The 17,367-nt window shown below is 35.5% G+C and overlaps 1 protein-coding gene across 1 annotated transcript in view; it reads right to left on the bottom strand.

Annotated features, from left to right (window-relative positions):
* Positions 1 to 1,443: 1,443 nt before the first annotated feature.
* The window catches only part of snx4 (sorting nexin 4), a 20,459-nt gene continuing 4,535 nt past the window's right edge, over positions 1,444 to 17,367 (bottom strand). Inside the window, exons 3-14 of the mRNA XM_016238891.1 lie at positions 11,039 to 11,177; positions 10,805 to 10,954; positions 9,879 to 9,926; positions 9,392 to 9,447; positions 9,199 to 9,271; positions 8,781 to 8,842; positions 7,912 to 7,977; positions 6,007 to 6,096; positions 4,844 to 4,943; positions 4,072 to 4,217; positions 3,590 to 3,704; positions 1,444 to 3,468 (exon numbers count right to left, since the gene is read on the bottom strand). Of these exons, the coding sequence (XP_016094377.1) occupies positions 3,421 to 3,468; positions 3,590 to 3,704; positions 4,072 to 4,217; positions 4,844 to 4,943; positions 6,007 to 6,096; positions 7,912 to 7,977; positions 8,781 to 8,842; positions 9,199 to 9,271; positions 9,392 to 9,447; positions 9,879 to 9,926; positions 10,805 to 10,954; positions 11,039 to 11,177 (1,093 nt within the window). The 3' untranslated portion in view covers positions 1,444 to 3,420. The remainder of the gene's footprint in view (positions 3,469 to 3,589; positions 3,705 to 4,071; positions 4,218 to 4,843; positions 4,944 to 6,006; positions 6,097 to 7,911; positions 7,978 to 8,780; positions 8,843 to 9,198; positions 9,272 to 9,391; positions 9,448 to 9,878; positions 9,927 to 10,804; positions 10,955 to 11,038; positions 11,178 to 17,367) is intronic.

The following is a 17,367-nucleotide window of genomic DNA, read 5'->3' as shown; positions in this document are numbered from 1 at the left end:
TTGAACAATAAAGCATGTCAACATATTCTGTTACACCAAATACACAAAATAATGATCTTTAAAAAAGCATCATATGACCCCTTTAATATTATTAATATGAATACTACAAACATACCTGATTGAGGTTAATTATTAACCCAGGGTGACCTTTACATGATTATTCTCTTATTCTACTGAGGCATATGAGCTGGTTGCATCCTGCAGTTTTGTCATAACAGATGTAACCAGATGAGACTGTCATATTAATCTTCTTTTTATAGCATTTTCACAATATTGTTCCAAAGCATCTCTACAGATAATTTTCCCTTAATGCACCCAGTGAGCAAGACAATCTTGACTATAGCAAAGCAAAAATTACATTAGAGGTAAAGAAAGAAACGGAATAATTCCATATGCATAGACATAGTAGAAGTCAAGTTATGTAAGACATTTCAGTCATGAACCTAAACTAAATACAACCCGCATATTGAGTGAATCATCGTATGATTAAAAAATAAAACGGCCAAAGATAAGTGTTTAATCTCTATGTATACAAACTTAATAATGCTGATGTGCATAAACTACCAAATAATAAACTCAAGCACAACACTGGCTGCCTGTTGCCACTGTCACAGATACAGCTGCACATTTCATTTGACGTGAGCTTAGTAAGACTACTCTATTTTAATAATGACTTTAATGTATTTTAATATATGAACGTAGAGAGAGAGAGGGGGTGGGGGGTCACATCACAGTGGAGTCAGCTGTCTTAACCGCGGCTTGTGTACTGCAAACACATACCAGCTTCATCACTGTGTCTGTCACGTGACTTTGTTCCCCTTTCAGGCTCTGTCTTTACCATAATCGCGAGCTTCAGCTTTCAAAATAAATGTAAGGGGCGTTACATTTCCGACGAGTGCTTGCGGTGTTCGGCCAATCACAATGCACTGGGTCAGCTGGCCAATCAGAGCAGACTGCGCTTGTCGGAAGGAGGGACTTTGTAGAAAACGAAGCGTTTGAGAGAGGCGGGGCATAGAGGACCTTCAATAATCTACAATATTTGAAAAATAATGTGTGTTTTGAACATTAAAGCATGTCAACATATTCTGTTACACCAAATACACAAAATAATGATCTTTAAAAAAGCATCATATGACCCCTTTAATATTATTAATATGAATACTACAAACATACCTGATTGAGGTTCATTATTAACCCAGGGTGACCTTTACATGATTATTCTCTTATTCTACTGAGGCATATGAGCTGGTTGGCATCCTGCAGTTTTGTCATAACAGATGTAACCAGATGAGACTGTCATATTAATCTTCTTTTTATAGCATTTTCACAATATTGTTCCAAAGCATCTCTACAGATAATTTTCCCTTAATGCACCCAGTGAGCAAGACAATATTGACTATAGCAAAGCAAAAATTACATTAGAGGTAAAGAAAGAAACGGTTCCTGTTAATAAAAAGGTTGAAAAACAACCAGCGTTAATTAAACCAGCGACATAATTACAAGAATATATATCTAATATGAAGGACTATCGAATATAGTCTTTGAATAATGAGGCGCCTTTAAGTCAAAAAAGTTGCGAACTACTGCCCTAAAACAGCTCAAATAGTGGCACTTAAATATAAAAACATTCATTTCTGATTTTGGCTCAATTTGATAAGATATTTCACAGAATTAAAAAAAATAGGAACTGGAAAAAAGGGTTCACTCATTTACTTTGTTGAAACCTGTTGTAAACCTTCAAACTAAACATCTGACCACAGTAAAGTCTGTTATATCAAAGGCTTTGGTTATAAAATTGGTTCATAAGTATAACACACCACTAGAGGGAAGCATTACAACCTAGAAACAAATGGAGATTCTTCCTGAGAAAATGGCTGAGGCTGTAGAGGTGACATCAATTTAACAGTTTAAAGAAATGCACTCTTTTTACACAGCTCATGTTACATGATGTATTCTATTTAGTGTTAAAATACTTGACAGATTTCAACTTGATTAAACTTTTAAATATATTTGGTTATTTCCCTAATATACATGAGCATTCTCATAGTGTATTTTCATTACGCCTCAAACTCAGCAATTTCATATAATCCAAACGAACTCTGTAAATAATCCAAATGATCTCTGCTGAGTTCTTAGACTATCAAACAGATCTGAACACAACAGACCCTCACAACATATGAAACCATAAGCCAAATGATAATGTTTTTTTATTATTATTATCATTGCCATTAGTGTTACACAACGATTTTAACAGTATATATACAAAAGGGTTATCTCTGCCCCACTCTAAACCCCCCCAAAAAATGAACCGAATGACCAGGGGTCAGGCTGAGTTACACACGCAGCTCTAAAATTAGGAAATTATTATATCCTGCCTTTCCTGTGACCTTCGTATTCCTTCAGCCAGATTTATATCAAAACACTGACCCACCCACTCATCATAACAGATGACAAATATGGCATTCATAGTGGAAGCTGCGGCAACAAAGAAAATATGCAGAGTTAAGTCTTGAATAAGGCATAAACAGCATATTAATATTTTTTCAGATTAACTGAACCATATAAAGGGAGGGGATCAGTGGTCATAAACAGCTTATGTTTTTCTGGCTAAATGTGCAGAAAAGTGACAGATCAGCATATTATGATGAATTTATGCCACTTTGTTTGCTGTATGGGCATCAGGGCAAATTTAGTTTGCATGCGAATAAGACAAGTTACTTTCCTTTCATAGGAAATCTGACTTTTTGTGTCCTCTGCGCCAGGTGATAAAGATCATTTTGCATGTCCCACAGAAACTGGACACGTTCCAGATGTGCGAGACCACCATTATGAGGAGGGGTTTGGGAGTACGATAAAAATGGAACGGCTGGATTCACTAAGAAAACCCACCCTCTTATTTTGCCTTGACAGTTTTAATCTGTGCTTTTGTGTTTTATGGTGAACTAAAGTAGTAAAAAGTTAACGAAAAGTAGAAAAAAAGGAATGATTTTAAAATTTTGGCACCAAAAAGCATAAAGGAAAAGACATTAACAAATTATAAACAAGTGATTCCATAGTTCAAGATTAATCAATACTAATTAAGTCATTCTTTTGTTTCTGTCTGAAATGTTAAGAATTGTCTGTTACCTTCACAAACTCTTGTGTAGGTCAAATTAGTGCAGTAACAAAAGTAACCAGGTCTAAAATCTGGCTCATGAACATTGAAATAAATAAAACAGCACCCCATTCATTCATTATTTGGACTCCTAAACTATTGTAATTGATACCTATTTACACCAGAGCATCTGGTGCAAGAGGCTGACAAATGTTTAGGATTGAGAGGAAGACTTTAGTCCCCAAGGTCAGTCTCTAGGAGTGTGTGCTTTTCTGAATTTACATCTCCAAGGCCTCCTGGTGTTCTGGTTGTCGTGGCTGGAACCCTCACATCTTACTGAAGCACTCTTTAGCGTTGTTCCACACTTGAATTCCCTAAAAACAAAACAGGCTTATTTTTTAATACAAGTATGAGACTTCCCCCTTGTGTCTGTTCAGTAAAGACTGGTGTTTTGATTGTTTCGTAATGACAAAATTTGACTTTGATGCTACTCACTTTTTTGCACATGCTGATCTGCATGATGGCATAGCTGATGAGAGCCTCTCTGAGATCGTGGTCTTTCTGCTCTTTAAACCTCTCAATGTCCACCCATGCACTTTTCACAAACTCCCTACAAAAACAGACAAAGATTGTATGAAATAATCACTCGGATGAAGCTTGACTTGAATGGTTATATCCTCAAATCTACATATTTTTAAGAAAGCCCTGAATGATTAGCCTGTTTTTGGGTTCAACTCACCCTTATTAGATGAGTTTCTCAGGGATGCAACAAAATGAGCAAAGAATGTGTATTTGGAGCATATCTGTGTATTTCATCATTTCTGTACTGCCACAGAGAATAAGAAGGCAATGCAGTTTTGTTGAGTAAACTTCTCAGCTCATAAACCACCTAATTAAGTAATTTTCTGACAACATTTATTGCTTTTCGTCAGCAGCAGTACATCAATTTAGTTGTGTGTGAATAGAGCACTGCTTACTCGCATTCGCCGTTTCTTTCTTTGACCAGTTCCTCTCCTTCTTCAATCTGTGTCTCCAGCATTTTCAGCTTGGCCTCTCTCTGCTCTGGGGTCTCTTGTCCAAACAGTTTACTGGTCATTCCCTTCAGAGAGAAGGTCCGTATCGTCTACACAGAAAAAAAGAAAGAAAAAAAAAAACACTGGCTAGAGTAAGCCACACTCTTCCTCCCATGTTTATTTGCAGAAAGCTGAAATATGGAAATTTTTACTCCCATTTTTTGGCCAAGTGAGCCTAGTAATTATTCATATCAGCCAATCAGGCCAGAATGTCTTTCGTATATCGTTGGCTTATTGTGCTGCTCAGATGTTTACATGTTAAATGTGCCAATGAGGTAATTCTCTACAGGCTCTATTCAAGCAAACACCATTTTAACTGTAAAAACCTGTTAAACTCTAAAAAACAAACAAACATGCAATCCCAAACATGTTTTAAAGCAGAGATGGCCAAAATTTTTACTATGAAGGACCAAAAATCAAACTTGGTTGAGGGCTGTGGGACAAAAGTAAATGCTGCATTATATCCAACTATAATAAATGTATATTTTTAGATCAAACACATTGAAAAACAGAAAATAAATGCTTTATATATTTTATAATCGTTTCCCTATATTTTTCCCTCATTCTTTTGATATGACATGAACCCTGGTTTATATCAATCTTGCTGGAAAGTCCCCCATTCCAGACATAAGAGGGGTGATGTGGAGTTGTGTCATGTGGTCAAATGGACACTGACCCCTGTGGCGAGTTCCTCCCGCTGCTGTTTCTTAGAGGTCAGATCCTGGGCGGCCATCTCTAGTTCATACTGTGTCAGTTCATGCTTCCTACACACTGCCCTGTGAAAAAGCACATAAACCACAAAATATGCAAAACAACCATAAAAGCAGATCGTCTCATTGTTTCTTGGGAAACTGAAAGCCAAGATGCCCTGCAGTGTGATCACTTTCAAGAAAACTGAGAACTGATGGAAGTTTGTGTATTCAGTGTACCAAAAGTTGCATGTAACTAGGCCTGTTGCAATAATCAATATATTGACTTATCGCGCAATACATGTACATGACCTCAATAAATTTTGGTGACGCAATATATCGCCCATTATATTTACTTAAAAATTAATGTCACCATGTTTTGTACATTCCACTTGCGCCTGTATCTTTTGCAGCTTCTCGTACATAACATAAAAAATGCTTCTACAAAAACAGTTTAATCAGCAGATATGGTCTTGTTTAGGGATCTGTGCCTTTGTGCATATGGACATCTGACTGCTGAGTAGTGATTGTGTTTTTCAGCAATAGTGTGCACCCTTAATTTACAGAGAAAAGAAGGTCAGGGAAAAATCTGTAGATGGAAAAATCTCCATACAAGTTCTTTGTGTGCATTTTTCTTTTTTTCCACTTGTTACTTTGCACTTTTTGTTAGAAAATGTTTATTTACTATTTATTCAAGTTTTTTAAGGTATCTAATATTTTGATACTTAATTTCCATGATCTAAATATTCTTAAAAATTAAAAGTTTGTTGTCATTTGGAAGTTTGTAGGCCGTCTTGCATTATTATGCGGTTACATTATGATTATATATTCAGTGGCATAAAATGGTCTTTAAAATGACAATAATATCGCTTATCGCAGTTATTTCTGGGGCAATATATCGCAAGACAAAAAGTTATCGTGACAGGCCTACATGTAACTTAATCAGCCAGTGGGGGCTATCAACTCCCAAGAGTTCAGTGAGAACAGGGCCCATGTACATTTCTAATCAACCACACTGTTCTAACAGCTTGTGTTTAGTATACTTCAGATCACATTTAAAATATTTCAGGCAAATAAACGACCACAATTCTCATTTTGAGTGAACTATCCCTTTAAGATGAGGCAACGTAACTGCAATGAATATTTGTACCTTAATGCATCTGCGTAGAAAAGGTACTCCTTCAGCTGATCAGCATAATGTTCCTCTTCCTCTAGAATATCATCGACAGAAGCAGCATACCTGTAACATACAAACGTGCCCGATCAAAGGGTAGTTGACATAACATGTACATAAATTTCACCTAATGTGGTCACAGATGCGCGTACACTACTGTTCAAAAGTTTGAGGACAGTAAGATATTTTTATTTTTTTTGAAAGAAATGACTTTATATGCTATATTTGTTTTCAGCAAGGATGCATTAAATTAATTAAAAGTGACAGTAAAGACATTTATAATGTTACAAAAGATTTCAATTTCAAATAAAAGTTCTTTAGAACCGACATAACATGTACATAAATTTCACCTAATGTGGTCACAGATGCACGGCGTACACTACTGTTCAAAAGTTTGAGGTCAGTAAGATATTTTTATTTTTTTTGAAAGAAATGACTTTATATGCTATATTTGTTTTCAGCAAGGATGCATTAAATTAATTAAAAGTGACAGTAAAGACATTTATAATGTTACAAAAGATTTCAATTTCAAATAAAAGTTCTTTAGAACTTTCTATTTGTCAAAAAATTCAGAATAAAATCAGCAAAATTCAGATTTGCCATCACAGAAATAAATAACATTTTTAAATATATTAAAATAGAGAACAGCTATTTGAAATCGCAATGATATTTTACAATATTACCGTTTTTCCCAAATAAATGCAGTCTTAGTGAGAAGTAGAGATTTTCCAAAAACATTTTTTTTTTTAATCTTACTGACCCCCAATTTTTTATCAATACTGAATAACGACTATTTTATAACAGCTCTGAACATGACCAATCCAATTATGAATGTTTAGGTCAAAATCATCTGTTTTATAATATTAGTTGTTTTGAGTCTTATGTCTTTGCTCAGTATATTTAGTCATAAATAATCTTATCTTTTTGAACTTTTCAAGTTCCAAATAAAAAGATAAGATAAAGTACATTTCATTTAACTCACTGAATTACCCAAAATAGGCACTACCACATGTTTTTTAACATATAAAACACTTTTCACTGAGTTTCTAGTAATCATATCTTTTTATAAATACAGTGACCATGATATTTTGAATATTTAGAATATTTATCAGGAATATTTTGGTCATACCGCCCACCCCTAATGTCACAAACTGGCATTCTGGTGAAACTACATGTGTTATCCTCTCTATAACTAAAGCCAAATTCACAGCAGAGCCTGTTTGGGGTATTTTGAGGAATTTTGGGAATAGGTGAGCAACATGATTCATAAAACAGTCTGATGGCTGATGATGGATGGTTGTTTCTTTCAGTGCTGAGACAGACAGGCAGCACATTGGGGTCTGACCTTTGACCTTTCTGCCGAGTACAGCAATCTGGAATCCATCAGGACAGACAGCAATACAAAACCAGTATAGAAACGAAAGGGACTGGTTAAAGACTCACTAAGGACACTACCGCGAGTGCGTCCCTCCCACAACATCATCATCAATGTTGAAAAAAATTACCACTAAACGTTTTGGCCATGGTTCCTGGAGATTCACTGCACGGTCTGCCAGCCAAATTAAAACCTGAGCCTCCCAAGGGCTCATCTTACTGGCTACTAGTTATGGGGGGCCGTGAATGGAAATACGAGAGGATCCAGATCAATCTGGCAAATGTGTTTTACAGCTCAGTACCAGGAGCACACACATTTAGAATCACGGGAGAGTCATGGGGTGTATCATATAGCACCTTCATATTTCAGGTCCCTCAATGAGCTCTCAGAGGGTTACAAGATCATCCCAGGTAGGAGAAATGCAATCAAAACCAGCTGCAATAAAATCTTGCACTAATCCTATAAAGGCCCATTAGAATGGCTCATTGCGTGTGCTGTGAACTCACGCGTCCATGTGATGGCCGGCGCTCTGCAGCCCATCTCCCATCTCTTTCTCAATGGCACTCCACTCGCTGTCCAAAACAAACAAAGACTCACATTGAACCACTGCAGCTGACCGCAGCTACACAATCACAGCCCAAAAGATTTACCCCAAAAATGCTTCTCACGAAAACAGTTTAAAGAGCACGTTATAAAGCATGTCTGGCTCCTCCAAAATGAGTGTACTTAATTGTGATTGAACTGTGTACTGATTGTACTGTGAGAAAAAGTCTTGAGCAACTGGTCTATTCATCACACACAATGACTGTATAGTTTCAGAAGACATGAAATATAATGCACAGGTCGTATATATACTGTTGCTATATGCTGACCACATTTATATGCACATAAAAATTCTGATTAATTACAGAATAGTGTTAAATTAAGGGGGATTAAGCATGCCATATTTACAAATGTAGCTTTTTTTTTTTTTTTTTTTTAAGTAATCTCTCATACTCCCCAAGGTTGCATTTATCTGAATAAAAGTATAGTAAAAACAGTAATACTGTAAAACATTACTACAATATAAAAGTTTACAATGTAAAAGTCTGCAGTGCGACATGATCCATCAGAAATCACTCTAATTAGCTGATTTGGAGCTAAAGAAACATTACTTCTTATTAACAGTCTTTGTTCAGGAATAACGTCTTAACCAAAACATAATCAGACAATGATATGCATATAAACATGGTCATTATATGGAGAAGAGGAGCCTGGACATACTGCAAAACATCTGTTTTTGTGTTCCACAGAAAAAAATAAGCCATATCAGTTTTGACATGACATAAGTAAATTATTCATATATGAGTGAACTATTCCTTCAAAGAAACATTACCTAAAGACTCTTCCATAATTTCCATGCACTTTGTAGACTCCATACAGGCGATCAGCTGCTCTCTAAAAGAAATGAGTAAATGATTAGATATATGATTTAAAAAATAAATAAATAAAACACCAGCCAATTTTTATTAGATTCACTCTTTGATTCTAATGCAACCAGATATATACACAATCAGAAGAATTTTGAAGTAATAAAAGTTAGTTTAGAAAAATAACTAAACAAGTTGCCTAAAATCGTATTGTTTTTCAAAGGGTGCTTCCTCAAAAGTATTAAAATGAAATCATCAGTTTCGCTTGGCTTACAATTTTTATCACTAATAACACCTAATATATACAGCACTTAAATTAGGCATTTGTTGGAGTGAAAGAAATTGAGCTGCATATTCAACTGTCTTGACGTTGTTTACACTCACCGCCCGAACTCTCAGCAGCTGCGAAATAACAGACTGCAGCTCATCACCGTAGTGTTTCATTTCTGCAAATCGCCTGTGAAACACACACACACACACACACGGGTCAAGGTTAGTTTCAGTGTTAACAAACAGCACAGCCATATCTTAATGCATTTCATGACACCGCGTAACACGGTTTGTAAAAATGACTTACTTGTCTGGATTCTTCACTCTGAATGTTGCATTTAAAGCCTTTAATCTTGAATCGGCCTGTAAGAATGACAAAGGCCAAATGTTGACAGACAGATTCATGTTTGGGTTTTGTTTTTTCAGATGGTGTAAAACTAAATTACAGGCACTCCTTACAACAATCTTTTCAAACGACTGAGATCAGATAAACACTGCAATATGGCAATAATATACAGTACACTAAAACACTGCGGCTCTTTCGGGTTTGATCCACAACGATCCAACAGACTTCCTGTGCCTGTTTACTTAAACTACAGTGTACTGATAACAGATTCTTCACCGCAGTAGCAATTCGGTTACCTCACACAATTTTTATTTGAAATCAACACATATTTAGTCAGCCTCATATCAACATATGAATATTGACCTATGGTGAGAAGCAATATATAAATAACAGTGTTGTGGGTAGAAAAGAGAGAAAGAACCCAATGAACTGGAAAGTGCTGATATACCTTCGCCTGAAATCCCGTCTCAAACACGGTTTCCTTCCAACCATTTTCCTGTGGGACAGAGAAAGGATGCAATTTCTGACACTGACAAAGGGCATTATCAGCATGAAATGCCAGTTAAAACATATCTTTCTTCTTTTCAAATGGCAAAAGTGACATTAGGTCTGTCAGTTTAACAAATTAATTTAGTTCAAGTATTTAAATTCACAAAAATTAATGAATTGCTGGGCTGTAGGATATTGATAAGCTTACACTAGCAACTTCAAAAGTTTGGGATCAGTAAGATTTTTTATTATTCAGCATTAAACTGTAAATGTATTACAGTTTCCACAAAAAATATTAAGCAGCACAACTGTTTTCAACACACAAAAATAAAAGTAAGAAATGTTTCTTGAGCACCAAATCAGCACAGCATATTAGAATAATTTCTGAAGGATCATGTGATACTGAAGACTGGAGTAATGATGCTGAAAATTCAGCTTTGCCATCACAGGAATAAATTACATTATAAAGTATATTCAAATAGAAAACTTGTAGTATTATTTGCTAATACTAATGTTTTCACAATTTTTGCTCAAATTAAAAAAAAAAAACTTTCAAAAACATTTACAAAAAACATTTTTTCAACAAAACCTTTTCATTGTTATTGTATATGCAATTATTTATTTAATTCATTTCTATTTCTACTAGACTGTCAACTGATTTTAATTTTTTTAATTGACAGCATAGTAGAAATATAAATTAATTTACTTAGTTAAAGTTCATTATAAATTAAAAATGTTCAAAATCTTCATATCAAGAGATTTGAACACAAGGAAAGGTCAGTAAGTAAAATGCAAATAGAACGTCTATTTCAAAGTGTGAGTGGCATGCCACTGGTTTGATGCACCCTTTGCTTTGTTCAGACAGCTTTAGAGAGAACTCTCTACCTCAGTGAGGAACGAATAGAAGATCTTGTCAGTGGACAGGTCTGGGTGTGAGGCCACTCGGAGCAGGAAGTTCTCTAGTCCCACCCTACGCCTCTCCACAAAGTCAGGGTCCATGTTGTCTGCTGACAGCTTGTGCCAAACAAATTCAGCCTGTTGCAAAAAGCATGAAGTTACAGTGCCTGAATGCAAATCACATTTACAAGCAGCAGTAACCAAGGCATCTTGTTTGCATACCCGTTTTTCAGGCAATGGCGGAACCACCAAAAATGGATAGGTGACTAACAAATAGTTTCTAAGTTGCTCAAACTCGCTGTAACGCCTCCACAATGAATCTGGGACAGGATTGGTCCCTTCTGATGCAGCATCCACTGGCCTAAAAACAAAGAACAAATTAACATACTGTCAGAAGTGGAATGAAACACTTAGAAATGAAGATGTTTAAATAGCATTTCAATAAAATGTTAGAGTTAGGTTTGCTATAAACTTTGATACATCTCTTAAAGAGCAGGTCATATTGTATTTTAAAGGGTCCTAATATTGTGTTGGAGTCCCCTACAACAGGTTTAAATGCATATAAGGTCAGAAAACATTGTAATTTTCTCAGAATATACACTTAATATTAGTAATTTGCCAATGATTTCGAAACGATTCATTCCAAGCAAACCCCTCTCTTCCATAAGCCTACTCTGCTCTGATTGGTCAGCTGGCCAAGCCTGTTGTGATTGGCACAGAGAGGAGTCCTTGAGCAAGTTAGCGAGAGCTACCATTGACAAAGCACATTTGCATAAAATAATAATATAGTGCTCCAATCCGTTCTTATAATAATGACATAAAATACAAAAACCCTTATGCAAGCGAATCGTGCCCACAGCTAAAGTTTAGCTGCTAAACTGTGAACACTTAAAACAATAATGGTGGATACGTTAGCCAAGTGCAAACGTGACTAACTGATGAAACAATACAGTTTGTAAACCAAAATATGTCTACTGTAATGTTTGATGAACAACAGACAAAAGACGCTCTGTCTTAACTTTTAATCAGAACGCAGAACAGCTGTATCACAGGCGCACCAGCCTTAACCCTATAACTGTCTGTGCAGAAAAATAAACAGCAATTTCACAATGATTATAAGGTTTGTGTGCTACACTACATTCTTTATTATTAAACAAAGTAATTAGAACAACATCAGTCTACATTAATTGACATATTCTTAGGAAATAGTGGGTTCACAGCGAATTATCAGAACTACTTCAGTAAGACAATAATATCGTATACCGGTAACAGACAAAAGATTCGAAAATATGACGACTCGTTAAGGCGATTCAGAATCGACTCTCTCTTTTGAGAGACAATATCTTTATTTATCATGCACGTTTTTGATGAACAACTTTGCAGATTGTTTTCATTTAAGGATATCTACGTTATAAACTGCAAAAGAGATATTTTTCAAATACCCATATGACCTGCTCTTTAAAAAAAAATAACACTTCTGTTATGAAATGTGGGGCTGTTTTAAGCTAATTTTTTTAACTAATCTGAAATAAACAAAGCAGAGATCTACGAGGTTTCAAGTTGTGGTTCTGGTTTATGAAAGTAGTAATTTTAAGGGCCTTTTCAAACACATGCCAAAGGTTTAACAACAGCGTTGTGTAATCTTGCTGAATTCCCAGTGCATAAAGTCATGAATGCTGCTAATTTAGGAGCAGAACTCCACTAAATCACACTGCAATGAAGGAGCATGTATATGAACTGCATTAATTAAACATCACTCCAGGGTTAGAACGGGGGGAGGGGGGATCGGTAGAAATTTCCCCCCGGGAGAAATCATGTGATCGTGTCAGGCCGCCCCTCTGATCAGGGCCCTTGGAATCGTCCTTCCCCCATTACGGCGCCCCTGCTTACAGTGCAATAATCAGTCATCCCACAACTTTTTGACCGATGAATTTCAATGACTTTTCCAGGTGTTTCTTTTTAGTGGTCGACAGATAAAATGTAAAATACAAAAATAATAAATAATACGCCTTAAGATTAATTTTTTTGCACCAAGACTGTTATTTAGAATGATACAGAAGATTTTTGTTTAAAAAAAAATGAAGAAAAAAAATGTATCACGGTTTTCGACACTGATAACAATAAGCACCAAATCAGCAATGATTTCTGGAAGGATCATGTGACACTGGAGTAACAGCTGCTGAAAATCACAGAAATAAATTACTTTTTAAAACAGAAAACAGTTATTTTAAATTGTAATTATATTTCACAGTATTACCATTTTATTTTGTGTTTTTCATCAAATAGATGCAGCCTTGGCGAGCATAAAAGACTTCTTTCAAAACAGGCTATTCAGTAAATGCATTTAATTATTATTCAATTATTAATCATTTTTAACAGATTTTTTTAATGGCATAAATATTTACAAACCATGAGTAATCCAAAGTAATCCATGACTTTTCCAAGCCTGGAAATTACACTTTTTAAATTCAAATTGAAAATTGTTGGAGCCCTCAATTATTCAGATGGAAAAATGCAAAAAGAATTCAGAGATACCGTGAAAATATACATTGGGGGAGGGAAAAGAAAAACGGGAGACTTTGAAATAAGAGCGTAACTTCCCGAGGGCTCCAGGGAAGAAATGGGAGAATATAATGTGCTCCACGCTAATAATCCATGATGAAATCATAGCACAAGGAAGGTAAGGATTGGCTGGCAGGCATTCTCCAGACTGTACAACTTTCCCCAAGATCAGTGGCACTAAACTGCTCTCTAAAGCCCACTGTTTGTGTGTGCAGTATGCCTTCCACATGGTCCTTACAAAAACACATCCTTCCTTTTATGGGAAGGAGCAACAATATAGCAGTGTTTAGTTATCTCCATGATTCAACATAGGCAAGAATTGTTATGCTAACACAAGTATCACTATTACTACTGTTTATATACTGTTAAGGTTAGGGGCTTGAACAAACCCTTAACCCTGAGCATGTAACCCATCACGTAACAGACATGAATGATGCCTCAAATCATACAGCCTTCTGAACAGAGTTACTGTAGGCTATTACTTTCCCAAGCAATCAAACTTGTGATTTTCCTTGCGGGACAATATATCAGGCGAATAATCCTGAAGAAGGGACTTGAGCCATAAAGATAAAAAACATTAATAAAAATTGTAGCTCAAACTGTAGGGCATAGCGCTAGCAACACCAAGATCATGGGTTCAATCCCCAGGAAATGCACTGGTTACATTTTTTAATTTACATATTCAATGCAATGCGAGTTGTTTTCGATAAAACGTCTGAAAATGCATAGATGTTAATGTAAAAACTAAAGATAACTTTTTGCATGCACAAGCACCATTATCATTTACTTAAGAATTTTTTTTTAATCTAGTTCTGGATGTTTTCTAGTTACAGGACGGTACCAAAAACACGTTTGAAAATGTCTTGGTTACAGAAAGTGATTTTATAAGTTCGACCACTAAGTACTGTTTTTGAATCATGTGATAATATGTTACTGCACTCTGGCCAGTGTGCGTGTTTGGCGCTGCTGGAAACACAGACAAAGCACATCTGCCTGAAGTGCTGACTCATCATCCTTTCCAGAACGACACGTCCCTCTTTCCAACTCAAATCTTGGTGAGAGCAAAAGGTGAAAGTGACACTTCTGTTGCATGTCACTTCCTGTCCAATGGGACACTTCTGTTTTGTTTTATTTGATGTAGAAAGAACGTTAAAGTGACAGATCCAGGCACAGGAAGAAAAGGTCTAGTGTAAACATTTAAGTATGAAGTGGACTTAAAGAGAGGAAATCCGATGGTCTCTACCAGTCTGCTGTAGCTTCCACGGTTTCTGAGCTGGGCTAGTTAAGCTGTGAATCTTTGATGTTTTGAGTTAGTACAGTGTGAGCATAGTTCAGTCAGAAAGTCAATGTGTAAACCTGCTTTATCTAAAGTAGGTTATCACATTCACAAAGAAAAGGCACATTATAACTAGGGCTGGACAATAATTCAATATCAATATGTATCGCGATATCATTTTTTTCAATAACGGTGATATGATTTTTAAACACATTTCCGATATTTCGATATACATTACCAGTGTTTCCCATACATTGATTTATTTTTGGCGTTTGAATAAACATGAGCACTGCACGTTTCAAAATCAAAACGCGTCGTGGGTGTTTTATATGAATGTATCTCTGAAGGGAACAGACTGTCTTCAGAATAGTTTAGATGGCATTTTTATCTGATAAAGTAGCGTTCATGTTACAGCCATTACTGGAGAAACCGCTAGTTCCACCGCTCACAGCGCCTCCTGCTGGCAGACAAGCAGTTTGCATTTTCAATAATAAACCCATTTCCAGCAACATGCTTTTGTTGTTGCTCTATTTTTTTGTTTTCTGAAGCAACTCGGAGCATGTTTCATACTCGTTATCCTGGTTAATGCACGTTTCAATCTATAAGAATAATCAGCCTACACTACCAATCAAAGGTTTTTGAACCGCAAGATTTTTTATGTTTCTTAACATGTTTTATGTTTCTTGCACCAAAAGCAGTAACATTTTGAAATATTTTTACTATTTAAACTGAAAAATATATACTCGGCTGTTTAATCAAAATAATAAATGTTTTTTGAGCAGCAAATCAGAATATTAGAATGATTTCTGAAGGATCATGTGACTGGAGTAATGATGCTAAAGCTCTGCTTTGAAATCACAGGAATAAATTATATTTTCAAATAGAAAACATATAATATAGTAATAAATATAGTAAAAATATTTCAAAATGTTACTGTTTTTGCTGTATTTTGGATCGAATAAATGCAGGCTTGGTGAGCAGAAGAGAACTCTTTAAACATGAAAAATCTTACTGTTCAAAAACTTTTTGACTGGTATGTTAGCCTATAGTTTGAAGTAAAAAAATATTAATATTAATAAGGAGAGTCTGAGATTTATTTGACAGTGATTTCACATTTCTTATTTGTATGAAGGCTAAATACCAATAAAAGGTGAACAATTATTTATTTGCGCCATTTTTTTCCTAAAATATTATATCGTTTTATAGGAGTAGGTTTCATAGAGTTGGCAAATTAATTTTTCATAAGTTTGTAGATACAGACATCTGTTGTGGACGTTCTTGGCCATTTTTATGAGGCTTTTTTAATAGTGTTCATATCGATATCGGAATTATATCGTATCGACTGAAATTAAGAAATATATCGTGATATAAATGTTGGCCATATCGTCCAGCCCTAATTATAACCAAAACTTATCTTATGCAATGGCTAACAAAAGATTAGTTTTAGGAGATCCATACTTCCAGCTGTAAACAGACTGTATCCAAACCCCTGACCTTCATTATTATCTCACAAAAGCAACAGCTATAATACTTGTGACAAGGTAGGGTTTACAGGGCTACTAGACTTCTTTAAATAACAAGTGTTTAGTTAATGCTTGTGTCTCGTATTGGCTCAACCACAGTATAAATGTAATTTATGTCAATAGAAACTCCATATGCATAGAATAATTCATCAGTTGTTGATTGGATGGAGGCAGATCTTAATGCGAACTTGTAGTCGATTGTAAAAAGGGGCCAAGTTTGTATGGACAAAATGACAGGAAAAGTCCAGCATACGTTAACAGAAAGAAGAAAAAAAATGATGTAAAAATATCATAACATATGCACGGATGACTTGTTTACGATAAAATCTATGACATGCATTTGGAAAATACACCGACAAAAAAAAGTGTAGGATTTACTTTGAAACAATTTTCAATCAGAAATTGCCAGTAAATTTCACAAATAAATAATGGCAATTAACATATTTAATTAAAAGTTTTAAAGTAGAAAAACTGTAATAGCATTTACTTGTAAAAGGTATTCAAATAATCTTTCTTGAAAAATATTTTTACAGTGTATATAGGGAGAATTTCTATTTCATGTTTAACTTTTCCATGCAGAGGGAACTAAATAATCAATCAATTCAATCCAAAATTGATCTTTGGCACAATCAAAACTATTACTATACTTGTTCATCCCGACACAGCAACACTGGCACAACCATTGTGTGATTTTGGGCTGGGATCAGGGCCGGACTGGGATGCAATTTCAGGCTGGGAAATCTCACACCTATCCAGGCCAAGCATAAAAAAGGGCCAAAATTGTACCTTTTGAGGTACAACAGCTTGAAACCTAGCAGTACACCATACATATTAGTACCTTAAGAGTAGTAAGTCGTACCCATAAGGTACTAACATGTAGGCCTACCTATTAGGGGTAAAAAAGGAACAAATATGTCCTTTTAAGGGTCCTGTTCCAGTGACAAGCTGTTGTACACCAAAAGGTGTAATTTTGGCCCCTTATTTCCTGTATATAGCCTATACATCCACAACAATTTTTGAAACCAGACAACCCTATTATTTGTATGGCCATCACATAAAAAAGGTCTAAATCCTTAGTCTAGGGCCGTGGAAAATAATTAAAGGTTCTCTCTTGCACTGCACCTTCACTTCCCTTTCCCTTCACTTCACTCTTTAAAATAACTGCTTTCGATTGGAATATATATATATAT

Source organism: Sinocyclocheilus grahami, unplaced genomic scaffold, assembly GCF_001515645.1.
Source record: "Sinocyclocheilus grahami isolate Dianchi unplaced genomic scaffold, SAMN03320097.WGS_v1.1 scaffold549.1, whole genome shotgun sequence".
NCBI lineage: Eukaryota > Metazoa > Chordata > Actinopteri > Cypriniformes > Cyprinidae > Sinocyclocheilus > Sinocyclocheilus grahami.
The sequence above is the reverse complement of the archived record's forward strand: the minus strand, read 5'-3'. Positions and strand labels throughout refer to the sequence as shown.